We start from the raw sequence: 17,036 nt of genomic DNA on the forward strand, positions 1-17,036 counted from the left end.
GTGCTAAAAACAAGTCTCCAATTCCAGAGTCCAGGAGAAATTTTTCTTAATGGAAAAGTAAAAGAGTGAGTAGAGCTGAGTGTGCCAAGCCTATACACCCTAAAGCTGGTCAGTCCTGCACTTTCACACTGATGTTGTAAGGTGTATTTTAGGACTTGTTGAAATGCAGTGCCACCAATCAAACATGGAACATTTACATATCAGTCTTAGAAGTACAGTCAAAAAAAAATATAAGTGATAACGGATAATAGATAAAAAGCACAAGACATGGACTCTTTTAGCTCTAGTTTTACCTCTGTTAAGTGCTTGTGTAATGATCAGACTGTTTGGGTGTGTGTGTGTGGCCTTGTGTGTGGTTTGTCTCTGCCCAGTGCATCGTCTCTTCGTTGGTTTGGACTGTTCTTATTTGCCCTTTAAGAGGTAATTGGCTTTGTGTCCAGGCTGCCAGACAGAGCAAAAACAGATTAGAGTGAAGAGGAGGAGCAGCAAGTGCCACAGGGCACACCAAGCACAACCAAGCTACTGAGAGAGAGAGAGAAAGACAGAGAGAGAGGGTTAATTTTAGTTGGAGAATAAATGCATAAATGAAAGACAGATAGAGTGAGAGTGAATTTTAATAAAGTAAATTCAGTGTCTTCATTTTCAGTGCAGAGATACAATGTGACCCTACAGGCTTCTGGACCAGATTTCATGACTGGACGTCATCAGGCACATGGCCAGAGGAACTGTGAACTCCTCTTGTTACCTCTAAGGGTTTTTCTTAGCTGGGTTTCATGCTGTGTGTTAGATGAGCTAGTGTAAGTTCACGCCTTTATTGTAGAAAGATCACACATCTGATGTTGATTGCCTTATAACCGCAGAATCACATCGACAGTGAAGCCGTGATCTTAGAGAATTCTGACAGTGTCCATCCACCTAGGCCCTCGTTCAGTGTGAGTGTCACCCTTTTCACTCCGAGCTGAATGCACCTCCTCTGTGTCTTTGTTTTGTGATTCTAATGCGACGATCGCTGGGCCTTCCTGGAAATCTCTTCAATCTGAGATTATGCGCTCCAAAGGTTTGGCCATAACTCACTCTAATGCCCATATTTCAGTACGATGGAGGGCTTCAGGGGACAGTGATGTAGCTCTTCATGCATAAAAACAAAGCTGGGGATAGTAGGCTAAATGCATGCTCAAGTAAAAGGACAGGAGTAAAATTCATTCATTTATTATCTGTAACTGCTTACCCAGTTCAGGGTGCGGTGGGTCCAGAGCCTACCTGGAATCATTGGGCACAAGGCGGGAATACACCCTGGAGGGAGCGCCAATCCTTCACAGGGCAGCACACACACACTCACACATTCACTCACACACACACACCTACGGACACATTTGAGTCGCCAATTCACCTACCAACATGTTTCTGTGGGAAGAAACTGGAGCACCCGGAGGAATCCCACATGGACACGGGGAGAACACACCACACTCCTCACAGACAGTCACCCGGAGGAATCCCACATGGACACGGGGAGAACACACCACACTCCTCACAGACAGTCACTCGGAGGAAACCCACGCAGACACAGGGAGAACACACCACACTCCTCACAGATGGTCACCTGGAGGAAACCCATGCAGACACAGGGAGAACACACCACACTCCTCACAAACAGTCACCTGGAGGAAACCCATGCAGACACAGCGAGAACACACCACACTCCTCACAGACGGTCACCTGGAGGAAACCCATGCAGACACAGGGAGAACACACCACACTCCTCACAGACGGTCACCCAGAAGAAACCCACGCAGACACAGGGAGAACACACCAAGTCCTCACAGACAGTCACCTGGAGGAAACCCACGCAGACACGGAGAACAAACCAAACTCTTCACAGACAGTCACCCGGAGGAAACCCACGCAGACACAGGGAGAACATACCACACTCCTCACAGACAGTCACCTGGAGGAAACCCACACAGACACAGGGAGAACATACCACACTCCTCACAGACAGTCACCCGGAGGAAACCCACGCAGACACAGGGAGAACATACCACACTCCTCACAGACAGTCACCCGGAGCGGGAATCGAACCCACAACCTCCAGGTCCTGGAGCTGTGTGACTGCATAGAATTAAAAAGTCGTGGCTCCAAATACTTAATCACGGAGAAACCTGTATCCTGCTCTGGAATTTTGCAAAACATTCAGCATTGCTTCAGCTTTGAGGTCAGCAGCGTGACAAAGAGCAAAGCAGCTCAACAACAAAACATAAGAAAACTAAACAGTGAAAAGGAATCAGTGACTAAATGTACACGGTTACAACATTAAAATCAATTCATTTACTCACTACTATACTTATTATACTTTGTGTATTAATGTGTGTATCTGGCATCCATTCACACACTGTGAACCAAGACCACCAGAAAATTCTGCTCCTTTTACGTGAAGTACAGACTATTTACAGTTGTTACGTACAAAATGTCTTAAAACAGCTTTTGCTTGCTTGCTCCTCACTGCTGGAAGCTCAGGTCAGTGTGAACAGCGGCTCATTATCATTTAAAGGAACAGGCACTAAAATAATCAGTTTATACCAGTGCTGTTTCGACGGGGGAGAACGCTGCTGTGGTATTTGATCCTTGTTGTATTTTGACCAAAGCAGGTCATAGTCCTTTCATTAAGACCCTGAACTGTGTTCACTTGAGGAAACATGCTTGAATATGACCCCTATTATTTGTTCATTGAGTACACACAAGTTTTTCTCGTTCTGGAGAAGACTCAGAGTAGGCCTAACGTCAACATGCTGAGTGTCAGTTGCTCACTAGAGGCTACATTTGATGAAGTAAATGTTACTTGTCACTACTCTATCAAATCTGTATTAAACCACACAGCACCTTCTTGCTCCAAAAGAAGGTGGAGGGAAATCTGCAGCTGCCTAAACGGAGCTGTCATCAGGTTCTCGGCGCTACACGGAGGCATCGCTGGAGCGAGGATAATCACTGCAAAGCACCAAAGGAAAGCAGAGGAGTAGAATTGAATTCCCCCATCAGGAGACAACTCTGTTGAGAACCTGATGGATTTTCATCATGATCACATATTGATCAGTTTCACCTCCAGGGTCAGGATGAGTCATGTGGAGAGGACGGAAATGCAGCACTGACTCACACCACCCCCTGGTGGTCTGTGCGGCTTGACGTCTCAGGCGTCTAACTATTTAAGGAATTCATTTTCATGTGACGTCTGTGGATGACTCTAGACGCCTTTGGAGTGCATCAGCAGCCAGCAAAAAAAAAGACATTGTTATAAAACTTTATCCTCATGTAAGAACGCTAACGTCATTTTTAATTACAACTATTTTAAAGGACTGAGCACTTAATGTTTTTGTTTGGATTCCTTGGAAAACTTGCTTCCTGACAGCCATGAACAGCACAGCAGTTAATGCATTTCCTGTATTTCTCCATGCCCATAATTGCAGTAACAGCACTTGACTTCGGAAGGACAGGGTGGGCCAAATTGAGGTCTATGTTCATGCTTGTGACATCACAAAATATGTGCAGGTTTGGTTCATGTTGAATGAAAGAAACCATATACGTGTATCTTGTGTCCTGTATAAAGTGTACAGTAGTGGAGACGTACATACAGGTCTTTTTCATTATATGGATGGCGTGGCGGGACGTGTTTGGCAGTTTTGTCAAGGCTGAAATTCCCGTTTTGTTTCTCAGGCTGTGCTTGGCAGTGGGACAACCTGACATGTTGGCAGGCCGCCAGCGTTGGAGAGACAGTTGTGGTCAACTGCCCTGAGCTTTTTGTGTTTATGAGTCCTGCAGAGAGTGAGTGATTTTATAGCATGTCGTATCTACAGTGTTTATCCGATGTGATCTATTATTCACTCTATTACTGATGCTTCTGCATTATCGTTTTATTATTTACGAGAGCATTCCTGTTTTCTTTTCCAGTCAAATCTGGAAAATATTCAGGACAAGTTATTAATTGCAGGAGGTGTTGAAAAGAATCAATTTATGAGAAATGAGATCAGATGTATAAAAAAAATGATTCAATCTAGATTAATAAAATCTAAAGGGGCTAACAACCATTTAAGGCCTGGTAGACCATACCATAACTGCCCTCATCAGATACACAGCACTTACATCTTTTATTTACAAGAGGGGAAAACTCTTGGCTGGTCAACTACATCTGGATTAAATAGTAAACTGGGCCAGTTTTTTACTTTTTTTCTCTTAATGTTTCAATTTTTAAAATTGTGTGATATTCATATTTATTGTGTTCTGTCATATCACAGGCCTTGGGAAAATCAGTAGGAACTGTACTGAATATGGCTGGTCTGAACCTTACCCACAATACATGGAAGCCTGTATGTCAGAGGAAAATAGCACCAAACCTGTACGTGTTCTTCTAAAATACACATTCTGCTGCTCCTCCAAGGGGCCCACATCTAGGACAAAAACATATTCATTGCTTTTTAGCTTGAAGTATGAAAACATTGATACTACGATTCGTGCTGTCCTTATATGGAAATGAGGCTGAAAATTCATACACTGGCTTATGAGCCAATCAAACACCTTTATAAAAAAATGTAACAAAGAACCCTCTGAAAAGTTGGACATAAATTTCATCAAATTTCATCATGTCCTTGGCGTTATGTTCTTATGTTCTTTATGATTCCTACAGGATATGTACTATGCGTCAGTAAAGGCTCTCTACACAGTGGGCTACAGCACCTCCCTGGTGTCGCTCACCACCGCTATGGTCATCCTTTGCAGGTTCAGGTCAGTCTTGCATCCCTGCATCCAGTAATCACACCACATATAGTAAACATTGGGGAAACTGGTCTAGAGGTCAGTTCCATTTCCGCTCCCGTTCTCCAGCACTGGAAATTGAATTTGGTCCTGCCAGTTGGAAGGGGCTGTATTTTTTCTGCTCTACCAAGTGATTCTGATTTAATTCTGCCTGCTGTAGCTGGAGTCACAATGAAATGGGCTCGACTCCTGTGGAGGCTTTTTTCATGTGGCTGTTATTATTCCTGTTCGTTCCTGTATCTTTGGAATTCACTGTTCTCATTGGAACTTGCTCCATTTTTTAACAGGAAACTGCACTGTACCAGGAACTTCATCCACATGAACCTGTTTGTGTCGTTCATCCTGCGAGCCATTTCTGTCTTCATTAAGGATGGGGTACTGTACGCTGAGGAGGACAGTAACCACTGCTTTGTCCACACGGTGAGGCCCTTTTGGATGGTTTTCATCTATATGCAGTGTAGAGTATATGCAGCTTTAAGTGCCTTTTTTTTATCTCAATCAAGCTGCAGCTGTTTTCAAAACAAATAGCTCCCCATTCCACTCTTACCCCTCATTGCTCCCTAGCAGCTCAACATGAAGTCACAACATTTCTCATTTAGAAGGAAAATAAAGTGGAGAAAAATGTTCGTATTTGACTACAATTTCACCAACATTTGTTTTTTTGTCACATTTGGTGTGTGTGGGTGGGGGGGGTAAATTTGAGTGTAATATTTTAATAGACTGAAAAATATATGTGCATCCAAACCACAATAGATATATATATATAATGTCAATAACAATAAAAATAGATCACAAATATGATAATAATAATTGCACTATGAACAGTTATAAGCCTCCAGTGGACACCTCCAACCCCCCTAAACAAAAGAAATAAACCCTAAAGTAACTAATCAGTATCTCACTCATGTTAAATTCTCCAGGCTTCTGTTTGTGATAACAAACTTAATTGAACTGTGCGCCACTAGAAGCCAAACACAATGAACATGATGTAAATTAAGTGGTCAATGTGAATGAGACAATGTGCTTAGTTCCATTTGCATCAGAAAGGCATGGGCTAATGCGTTTTGAAATTGCTGTGGTTCGGGCTTTCACCTCTCAGAGAGCCACTACACATTGTACAGGGCCTGGCCAGTGTCAGACAAACAGCCATAATTAACATTGTAGCGGTGGAGTTCAGCAGGCCAGGGAAATCTTCCATTAGAGCTGCATTACCATGACAATACCTGCTCCGCTCCACATGCACCCATTATACACCTGACCCAGCACTCTGAGTCAAACTTAACAGCCAATCACAGGCCGCCCCAATGACATCACTCCTCCTCTAATTAGATCATGTACTAATTGATGGGCATGATAAAGGACAATGCTACGCCTATTACAGTGAATGGAGATGAATGATGTACTGCATTTCTAAAACTAAATGCTACCAAAATAGTTCTAGACTTCTAGGAGAGACTTGTAATGGGTAACACTATGTTTTCTTTACACTTACATTAAAAATTCTAACTTGGTTCAGTTTGAAGCCTTTTGTTTTATAAAAGTGTGTACACATTAAAGGCTGACGTAGTGTTCTTTTAAATAGCGCAAACTGAAAAGAGAATTGATTGACTTTTTAATGAGACCTTATGCTTCTTGAAATCTTAACAGTCCTTAGTGCTGTGGTCATATTACAATTACCTTTATTATTGTTCTTATAGGCACGTTTATTTTAGATATGTCATTTTTCATATTCCAATATGTGGTCATTTAAAGTGCTTTACAAATGAGAAAATACAATATAATTTAAATTCAAATAAAAAAATGTGAGCTCTCGTCCCCCGCTACCGTTGTATACTTAGCTGAACCTATGTGTGCTTTTAGGTCCTTTACACCTTTATTTGCTACACATGAGAAAAACATGGGAATTTCTTTTTTTAATTCATCCGAGAATTTACATTTACGTTTCGGCACAGCTGCTCCAGATGAGGGTGGGTACATGAGCTTTGCCTGACGTAAACAAGGACTACTGACGTGCAGACTGACCAATTAAATGTTTACAGAGAAGGTTATCGACCAATAACGGTACCTCTACAGTCAGACCGTCCAATCAGAAGATTTTAGGCTACTTCACCATGCCCCCTTCTCACTCAAGCGAACCAATCGGAGTAGAGGAGGGAGGGACTAGTTTGTGAACGAAACCCTCTAGAAAAACAAAATCCCGGACATTTGTGAAATTCCGCCCGGACATTTTTTTAAGTCTAAAAAAGAGGACATGTCCGGGTAAAAGAGGATGTCTGGTCACACTATTTAAACCAAGCTGAAGGCCTGTTTAAACAGGAAAATCTTTCAGCTTGGATTTAAAAGCATCTAGTGCTGGGGCTCTTCTGATGCTCGGTGTCAGCTTGTTCCATTGTACGCCATTTGGTTCCATTAACACTGTTGATATTTTCTTCTACCGTTATTGTTTAAACTGGTAATTATACAGAACAGGACAGATTTTTGGTCTGAAATAACATGAAATTGGCTAAGCACCATTTTCAATTCTCATTCTCTCTCCCTTGGGTTTCCTTTGTTGCCACATAGCCACCTCCCTCTTTTACCTCCTGCTGAGTGACGAGTGTGGCCAACTTTCAAACCCACAGCAAAACCATTTAGAACTCCTTCCCAACTTTCTCTGGTTGCCTGCAAAATCAGAAACAGAAGGATGTCCTTTATTGATATACCATAGTACAAACCCATTTGAGAATAAATGAAAGCACTAACCGATCCACTGTGTTCAGTATTTGTGTTTCTTCTTATTTCCAGGTGGGATGTAAAGCAGTGATGGTATTCTTCCACTACTGTGTGATGTCCAATTACTTTTGGCTCTTCATCGAAGGCCTTTATCTCTTCACTCTGCTGGTGGAAACCTTCTTTCCAGAAAGGAGATACTTCTACTGGTACACCATCATTGGCTGGGGTAGGCTGGGGCTTGTTTCTAACATTTTACTGTAATTTGCTATGGATTCTGCTCTTATTTAATAGCATTGTCTCCACACTTTTCACACATTGATTAAGACAATTGTTTAAGTCACCTTCACTGACCTTGCAATAGCTGAGCTGAATTGACATTTATTTTAACAGGGAACATTTTTATACCAATATAGTAAATAGGGCCTAAAATCAAAGAGACTAGTTGTTTCTTTTGTGTCGCAGGAACCCCAACCATTTGTGTGACTATCTGGGCTATTCTGCGCATTCATTTTGACGACTCTGGGTAGGTTTCATGCAGTCTAGCACAAATGCCCCTTCTGCCTGTTTGTACAAGCCTTTAAGGCGGATTCAGATCATTGTGGTCTGTTTTTGTCCTCTGGGAGAAGGCTGGTCATGTTCTTGTGACAGGATCTGCTTTAATTTGCATTGATTTTCTTGTGTCTGCGCAGATGCTGGGATATGAACGACAACACTGCTCTCTGGTGGGTGATCAAGGGACCTGTTGTTGCTTCTATTATGGTAAGACCAGCAGCCTCACGTCTCCACAGTTTATAACACACTGGGGAGTTATTTTTTGCAGCTGGAATGCCATTAACGAAAAATATTTGAACAACAGTTTGTTCAGATGTTAAATGAATTCCTGCTGGAAAGAGCAGTATTATGAAAATGAGGTTATGTTTGAATGGTCACTATTAGTGACCCCTTTTCAATGCAGAAATGCCTTCTCTGGTTCTCTGAAAGTTTGCTTTAAAATGTCTGGACATCTGCTCATACATTTCTCTGGAAATGAAGGGAGACTTACACTAGATGTTGAAACATTTCGGTAACTCCTCTGTCTTTGATCTCCTCAGATAAATTTTGTACTCTTCATCGGGATCATCATCATCCTCGTCCAGAAGCTGCAGTCTCCAGACGTGGGAGGGAACGAGTCCAGCATTTACCTGTGAGTAAGCCCGTCTCAATCGCCATGGAAACACACCTCTCTGTCTGTTTCTCTTTCACACACACACACATACAAAGGAATAGGGTGTGGGGCTCTGACTCATCTGATTGGCTGATCGATAGTGTTGTTGCATTATTAGGCCCTGACGGCCTGCTGCGTGAGCTTTGATTGGAGTATTAGAGATGAATGGACGTTCTGTGCTGCTTTGTACTTCTCTGAATGGCACCATGATGTTCCTCTCTCCGTCGTTCTTGATGATTATGCAGTGTAACGAAGGACAAAATGTTCCACTGATCCAGAGCCCCTATGGTGGCACTTTTCTCAAGAATGACTGGATGAAAGGATGCGTAGGTTTACACTGGTGTGTGCTTGGTCATGTGCTGATGGGTGCGGGTGAATATAAGCTGTGCTTTAAGCGCTATTGCACATCGTCATAATGCTCCTTTGAACTTGTGGTGGTTTACTCACACTCCAGCTTTCTGAACTAATCTCCACCTACTGTAAAAACCTGCATTTATTAGTGGTTTCATGTGAAATGGTTCACTGTAGAGAGTCTTAATGACTCTGCAGTGCAAGTGAACGGAACTGGAGTTTGTAATGTCTACAACATTTCATAAATTCCCTTCAGTCCCCACCCACATCTTCACAATAACAGTGATAATAATGTGAGGTAGTGGTAAATCACAGCACCCTGAATATCCTTTCACCTTGAATACGTTTTACAAATGTATGTTTTTAGGCCGAAGACTTTGTAAAACAAATGTTTTAAATTTCTAAGAAGGATATATTTGTATATCTTTAAAAGGAGCTGGAAACTTGAAAGAGTATTTAAGAAATGTGTTCTGATGTCCTAATGACCCCTCAAAATGTATTATGTTGCTGCACAGTGTGTTTATGTGGATGTGAGTGTGTGTGTGAGTGTTCTGTCCTGAAGAGGTGTCTGTTGTCTCTGTTGTATTGTCTTTGTCGTGTTTAGCAGCTGTGCACAGAAATGCTTCAGTGAGCCAACACAGGCTGTCCAGCATTCGTGCAGGATGTCAGAGCTTTCTGCCATCACCCTGTAAGTGTGTGTGTGTGTGTGTGCATGGGCGTGCATGTTTACATGTCTGTGTATAAGTACCCCTGGTCTGAGTGTATGGGTGTGTGCCATCCCATAACCATGTATTTTATATAAAGTGTTGTGGGTGTTGAGTCTGGAGGTCTTGTACTAGTGCATCAGTCTGTGCTGCATGCTTCAGCTCATCTGGGATTTCAGAGGTTCACTCATGCCATTGCTTGCTGCAGCAATTGATTAATAACTAGACATTTAAAGGAAATGTTTTAAACAAAATGAAAGAATGACTTGTAATTTCTGGGAATTGATTAAGAAATTACAGATTGTTCCCAAACAAAAATGTGTTTATTTTTCCTGGATTTTCTGTCTGTTGATTCACTGACCAAATAGTTGTGTTTATGGCTATTGGTAAATCCTATTAAGCTTTTATAAGGAGCAGACCATGCACTGAACTTAGTCTTACATTTCTGGAAACAACCTCATTTTTTTCTAAGTATTAGAGACACAATGGGGACATAAAGAAATGTCTAATGACTGATTTTGATTCATGTGAAATTGTTAATTAATAAAACTACTTCTTCTCATACAGTGGAGGTGATAGGAACCAGGGTTTGTAATGTTTAAGCACAAACTGCCGCCATTTTGTTACTGATTGTAACTCAGTAGACATCTTAATAAACTTTAGTGTGCACAGAGACTTCATTGGTTAGTCCCAATGTTTCCTGCGCTCTCAGATACACAGTTCTAGTCAAAGGTGCAAGAAATAATCAATTAATTAAATGTCTTTATTTCAAAACCATTTTTTTCTTTTTTTAGTGTTTTAATTTTTGGCAAAAATATAAACTGGAGACTTTTTGTACTCTGTGTTAATGTTCAATTAGTGTTACGCTCTTCTGTAGTAATCATTGTATATATGTGAACATAGGACAGTTTCTATTTGTGCCACAAGGGGCGACAGAGACTGAGTTTGAATGTAAGCTACTGCCATCTTTCACATGAGCTCATCTCTGCTCATTTTTAAGTTTATTTTAAATCTGAAACTGCAAGTTCTGCAAACTCCACCACACACAAATCAGGCATTTGCAGACTTTCAGACTCATCCATCAAGTTTTCTTAGAAAGTTATATTTTGATTTTGTGGCATGTTCCTCAGGAGTTGCCTGTAAAAGCTTATTAGCTTCAGGCTTGAGAGGAAACGTAAGATATTTTGGGGTTTCAGGTCATGGATTGAAGTACAGACATTAATCATGTGTACAACAAAAAGGATGTTATCGATATATATCTATATTTATCGATATCTCAGTATGTGTTCCCAGCCTTACTGGAATCCCACACTATATTGTTGTATGTTTTGTGTAACCCACTGTGATATTGCAGTGTGTTGAGCGATATCACTCCTGTGTGAAGTTTGATATTATGTTTTGTAATAATCCATAAGAGTGTTGTCTTGTATATTATGCTGACTGAATGGTTTGAGAGGCAGTGGACCGATGGACTGATGAGCTGGACGTTGTGTTGTGTTTTCAGGAGACTGGCTCGATCCACTCTGCTGCTCATCCCTCTCTTTGGCATCCATTACACTGTGTTTGCTTTCTCGCCTGAGGACGTCAGCAAGAGGGAGAGACTGGTGTTCGAATTGGGCCTCGGATCTTTCCAGGTAAATTTCCATGACGGCCCAGGTCCTTGTACATTTAACAACATCTGAGTGCATAGTCCATTTGAACATGATGAATTTTGGTGTTCAATTGGACAAACAGTATAAATACTGAAATCATTATCCCTTTGTTAGCTCTATTCTTGAAATTAATTTTAAAAACTATTTTAAGGAACACTAGGTAAGATTAGCTATTTTGCTCCTTGGGCTCCCCCTAGTGTAATTAATTTTTACAGCACTGTATGAAATCAGTGAGGAGGGAGGTGTGATTCCTACCCTCCTCCATATAGTGCAGTTTCTGCAGTGCTGACCCCAGAGTAGCAACTCTAGTTTCTCTATTGTACATTTTACTGCTCAGTGGAGCATCTAAATTATTGTGAAGTTGTAATTTTAAGGTAGGTAGTGTTCCTTTAATAGTTGGAACCCACATTTTAAAAAGCATGATGTATGTGTCCACGTGAGTTGATTAGATTTTAGCTTAAACAATTGCAGACAGAATGAACAAAAAGCTTTGAGCAGGCTATAATTCAGTGTGACTAAGTTTCAACAGCTTCCAGAGGAATATCTTTGAAAATGTTTTGTATTATTAAAAATAGCCTGAGGAAATGTGCACTTGTTTGTATAAGTGTAACAGTGGCAGCCAGCCACTAACACTAACTTACCGCTTACCACTAACCGCTAACACTGACTTACAGCTCAGTGGCACAACACAGGACACTACCGGGGTTAGCTGTCCACTAATGAAGGATGTTATCTTCAATATAAATAGCAACATTTTTCCCATTATACCAAAATATCTTGACCAATGGGCTAATGTTATCCATTGAGGAACACTAGCAAGACTGCTATATTTTACAGTGACTGATTTATGTTAGCTCAACATTTTCCATATTCCTGTGATAACACTTGATAAAAACAGTATTTTATCTTCATGAATGTTCACAAATTGAAATGGTTTATCTATTCCTGGTGCATATTTGTTATCTATAGTGAGACCCCCCCCCCCTTCTTAAATAAGTGCTAATTGCTAAACATTCAGTGTCTTAACTGTCATGCATTAGCTTTCATCCATTGCTAGGCGACATAATGCTTTCAAAAGAAACATGTTCCTGTCTCAGCAGACACCCAGAACCCAGAGAGTGATTAAATGACACACAACAAGTGTTATATTTAAGTGCTGCCTCGCTGTTCATTATGAAGCATTTCACACAATCACACTATGGACTATAAATGTGAATGCTGTAACACTATTAAAATGCACTGAGGCTATCACATCTATTACCACTGACCACTGGTTGACTGCAATCTCATTCTCTCTCTCTCCAGGGCTTTGTGGTGGCTGTGCTCTACTGTTTTCTGAATGGAGAGGTAAGCCTTTTGAATGACTAAATAAATATTTGTGCATGCAGCATTGTTCTTAGATAGTTTGTCTCTGATATTAATCTTTAAATCTGTGAAGACTGCAACTCTTAAGATATTTGCCAAACACATGGAAGATGCCAAGGAATACTCAGCCTAATCTTTATCTGAAGTTTTTGCAGCATATGTTCAATTACCACAGACGATTCCTCAAAGATTCAACTCAGCTCATTTAAGCTGCACTGATTGTGAACACAGATGTTCAGTTGTGCGCACACAATTTGTGTAATCTCCATAGAAGGGCATAAAATGAAATGTGGTGCTGGAACAGCTGGACATGGGATTATAGTCACTATGCTAGAGTTCCAGAACCTATGATCCACAACTAAGCAACCAACATCAGTACCTGACCTCCACCCATGCTCCCAGCTTTTACTGAGAACATTGTCCTATGCCCATTTTGGAATGTAGTAATCACCCAATAGTTTATTATTATTATTATTACACATCAGTTTCAAGTCAGTGGGCTGTTACTGCTTTACTTCATCACACTACAGATGCCACAGATAGGGATGAAGATTAAGAAGTATTCCTTTATGTGAGTTTCCCTTGTTTCCTGTGTGGTGTATTAGAGAAGAGTGTAGAGAGTGATTTGTGTTGATAGATGAGGGCAGGTGGGAGAGCGCGTGTACCCTTACAGCTGAGTCCATTAAAAAATGACCTTTTCAAGTTTCTGCCTGAAGGTGCAGTCGGAGATCAAGAGGAAATGGCGCAGTTGGACGGTGAACAGGTACTTTGCTGTGGACCTGAAGCAGCAGCGTCACCCTTCGCTAGCGAGCAGTGGGGTGAACGGGGGAACGCAGCTGTCCATCCTGAGCAAGAGCAGCTCGCAGATCCGCATGTCCAGCCCCCAGGCCGAGAGTGCCAACCTCAGCCTGCCCACCTGAGCGCCTGAATGGCCCGGCCTCATGAGACTCCTCCCCCAAAAGAGCCTACCCCCTTCAACCCCTCCCACTACAGCCAGGACAGAGTAGGGCCTTAAAGCACTGCTCTACTGTACACGTATCTCTGACGAGTTAAAGGAGTAAATCACTGATTATTATATTTACATTTTTTGGGGGAAATTAATGCATATTTTATGGAGAGTGTTCGTAAAAATCAAACCATCTCATTTATCTCACGGTTTGCCAAATGTGTTTTTACACTCAAGCTTTGAGGCTAAAACTGCAGTGCTTTCTATTTAATCCCAGTTTTGGAGATTTCTGCCAAATAGCACTGAGAAAAGTAAATGACATGAAATAAATACATTTTTCCATTCTCATTAGCAGCTAATTAAATCGGTGGGACAGAGCTCGTCATAGTACTTAGAAAACAGGTCAGACTGACTTGAAACATATGCATTTCATGAGTAAGTACTACTGAAAATGACCCCATTATATTTAAGGGGCAAACATAACAACTTCGGCTCAGAATGCAGTGTTCTGATTTATTGATCACTGTGAGTATATTGATGTAATGAAATGAAGTCCATATTTAACTAACAAGCCCTCCCCCCAGAAAATAAATAAATAAATAAATAGAACTATAATACATTCAGAGAGAAAAGTACAAACCCAGCAAGATTTCCAAAGGGATGATGGGTATATTACAATTTGTAAAATGGTCATTGTAAAAAGTGCCAAAATAGATATTTTGATATTGTCTTATCTGCAAACTTAAATGTATATCAAAGTGACCATTTTAATATGTCCTATATACTTAGAATTGCTTGTATAAAATGCGGAAAATGATTACAGATGGAATCTCTAAAGAGATTTTAAAATGTATTTTTTTTAAACAATCAGCCACAAGTACAGAGTATGTCAAAAAGAAGACCCGTGAATCAGCTCCTAAATCCATGTAAATGTAGTTTATGACTGATTTCTTTTGTCTGTAGGTTTGAATTAATCCAGTTATCTTGAGGTGGGAGGGACTTTTGCAGAACTTAAATTACTTGTGGAGCAAATGCTTGATAGCGGGCTGTTCTTCTGCTAACTGGCTACTGATAGGAAGTTGCAGGTTGTGTGTATATTTTGTGCATTTACAGGAGTGGTTATGTGAGGTTTTCTTCAGTACGGGGCATTACAAGTTGTTTGTTGAAGTATTCTGGTCACACGCACACACACAAGCCTAAAAAACAAGGATAAACAAGACTATTCACATTAAAGGCTGGTTTTAAAAACATGCCCCTTTACGGTTCAAATTATGAGAAAATGTAAGTTCAATAATGCTTTCAAACAAGGAAACCTCAGACAGAGCAGAAACATTAAATATTGTCGCTGTCCAAAGATTTATTTCCAAGTAATTTTGTGGCATAAAGTTTCCTCCCATGGTCCATAAACACACATTGGTATGGGGATTAGTGACTGGCGCACCTTCAGGGTGTGTTCCCACCTTGTGCCCAGTGATTCCGGGTAGGCGCCGGACCCACTGCGACCCTGAACTAACTAGAGAAGCTGTTACAGACAACGTATGATTTTGGAGCATTTCTATTGGTCCATTCATAATGAAACATTAACACGACAGCTGCTGTGTTCAGATGATGTAGTTAGAATTTAAGAACTCTGTTTTTCTTTGGACAGGGACAATATGTGTCTTGTGTTGTAAAGTTTGTGGTAAAACTCTTTTAACATTTAATCAGTCGTTTTTGCAAAACATTTCACTGACATTAACAGAAAATCCCACTCTGAGGTTAGTTTTATTTTTTAAAATATTAAAATATCTGGTTTAATTATTACATATAAAAAGGCCCTGAAACATCATGTTTTGTGTATTACCAACTCATGTAAGTGCCTATTGGTCAGAAATAAATAGAAATATTCTATTTTAACAAATAACGATGATTATGCTAATGATGTTTGACACTGAATTGTATCTCACAGATGTACTATTGATGTCTTTCGATTTTAAAGTTCGAAAACTCTCTTCTCTAACACAGAAAGCCAGCCGTAGGGCACAATGGACTGTGAAAATGTTCAACTGCAAATAAATTTTAGGGCTATGATCAAAATGAATGAAGGGATAATTAACTCTCAAACCCTTTACAAAAAAATACGGTTTGATGTCAATATACTCAATGAACCAAAACTCTACTGACAATCATAGATATTATTTGTTATATATTTGTTGGGACATAAGCATGATCAGGTTTCTAAGGGAGTGAGCTAGATCTATCGATTGTACTGCATTACTTTTTGGATTTTATTTCTTTAGTCAGTAGGAGGCCAAGACCTCAGATGTCAGGGGTAAAAGAGGGAAAAAAAAGAAGAAAAAAAAAACACCTACAATGTATAGACCATCCTCACATTTGTACTGGTCATTATTCTGTGAATTCAAAGTTTTGAAATGGGGAAAAGATTAGCGTCATGTGCAATATGTGCTTTTACTGCAGCCTTTTCCTGGTGGATTATGGGTAACAGTTGAGGAGGCTGCTCTGAGCATTTGTGGCTTGATGTGTTTCAGTGATCGTCCTGTAACTGCTTTGCATAATTCTGGTCTGGGATATTTATCAGTGGAGATTTTTTATTTTCCATTTGCGTGAGTAAAATTCACGAGTCTGAGGTGCACACAGTGGCATAGACCTTAAAATTCCTAATAAATGCAAATATTTTACATCAGTAACTACCTGCAAACATCACAAACACAGCGTACCGTTTACAGGACCTTGTGCTAAAACCGAAGAGACCTTTACGCATGTTCACAAATACGTTACTGTTGCGTACGTTGAGAATACTCCAGCATTTTGTTTTATCCTAACCTTTAAAAGCTAATAGTTTAACATTGCAGTGAGAACAGCAGTGGACGTTAATGAGCCAGAATTGGAAATTGTTTCTGGAGCTGAACAGGTTTTGGGTTAATCAGTTATCGTCTATTAATCAGAGCTCACATGGGACTTTCTTAAAAATGGAAATAAATACGTTCTGTGAATAAATGTTTCTATTTATGCGACAATGTGACTTCAACTACAGACATTCCAGTTTAACCAAACAGGCCTTGCCAGAGTTCAAAAGTTATTTTGTATTCAGCAGCTGGCCATTGGCTCCTGTTAGAATTCTGTTTCAGGACTCGGAGCTTTATAGATTATCTGCTACAAACGAACAAATACAAATACAGGGTTGGAAAATGATGGAGTATTCCTGTAGTATTCAGTATAGCAGAACTTACAAAACATAAATAGTATGAAGAGCGGTCCAAGAGTTGTTAGTGATCAGGGTAACGGTTCCTGAACCATGTTTA

At 40.4% G+C, this 17,036-nt stretch overlaps 1 protein-coding gene across 1 annotated transcript in view; it reads left to right on the forward strand.

Annotated features, from left to right (window-relative positions):
- The window catches only part of LOC136675527 (pituitary adenylate cyclase-activating polypeptide type I receptor-like), a 29,852-nt gene extending 16,135 nt beyond the window's left edge, over positions 1-13,717 (forward strand). Inside the window, exons 4-14 of the mRNA XM_066652096.1 lie at positions 3,706-3,813; positions 4,284-4,390; positions 4,673-4,770; positions 5,088-5,220; positions 7,585-7,738; positions 7,975-8,035; positions 8,202-8,271; positions 8,604-8,695; positions 11,276-11,405; positions 12,729-12,770; positions 13,505-13,717. Of these exons, the coding sequence (XP_066508193.1) occupies positions 3,706-3,813; positions 4,284-4,390; positions 4,673-4,770; positions 5,088-5,220; positions 7,585-7,738; positions 7,975-8,035; positions 8,202-8,271; positions 8,604-8,695; positions 11,276-11,405; positions 12,729-12,770; positions 13,505-13,708 (1,199 nt within the window). The 3' untranslated portion in view covers positions 13,709-13,717. The remainder of the gene's footprint in view (positions 1-3,705; positions 3,814-4,283; positions 4,391-4,672; positions 4,771-5,087; positions 5,221-7,584; positions 7,739-7,974; positions 8,036-8,201; positions 8,272-8,603; positions 8,696-11,275; positions 11,406-12,728; positions 12,771-13,504) is intronic.
- The last annotated feature ends 3,319 nt before the right edge of the window (positions 13,718-17,036 follow it).

This window comes from Hoplias malabaricus, chromosome X1 (assembly GCF_029633855.1).
Source record: "Hoplias malabaricus isolate fHopMal1 chromosome X1, fHopMal1.hap1, whole genome shotgun sequence".
NCBI classification, from domain to species: Eukaryota; Metazoa; Chordata; class Actinopteri; order Characiformes; family Erythrinidae; genus Hoplias; species Hoplias malabaricus.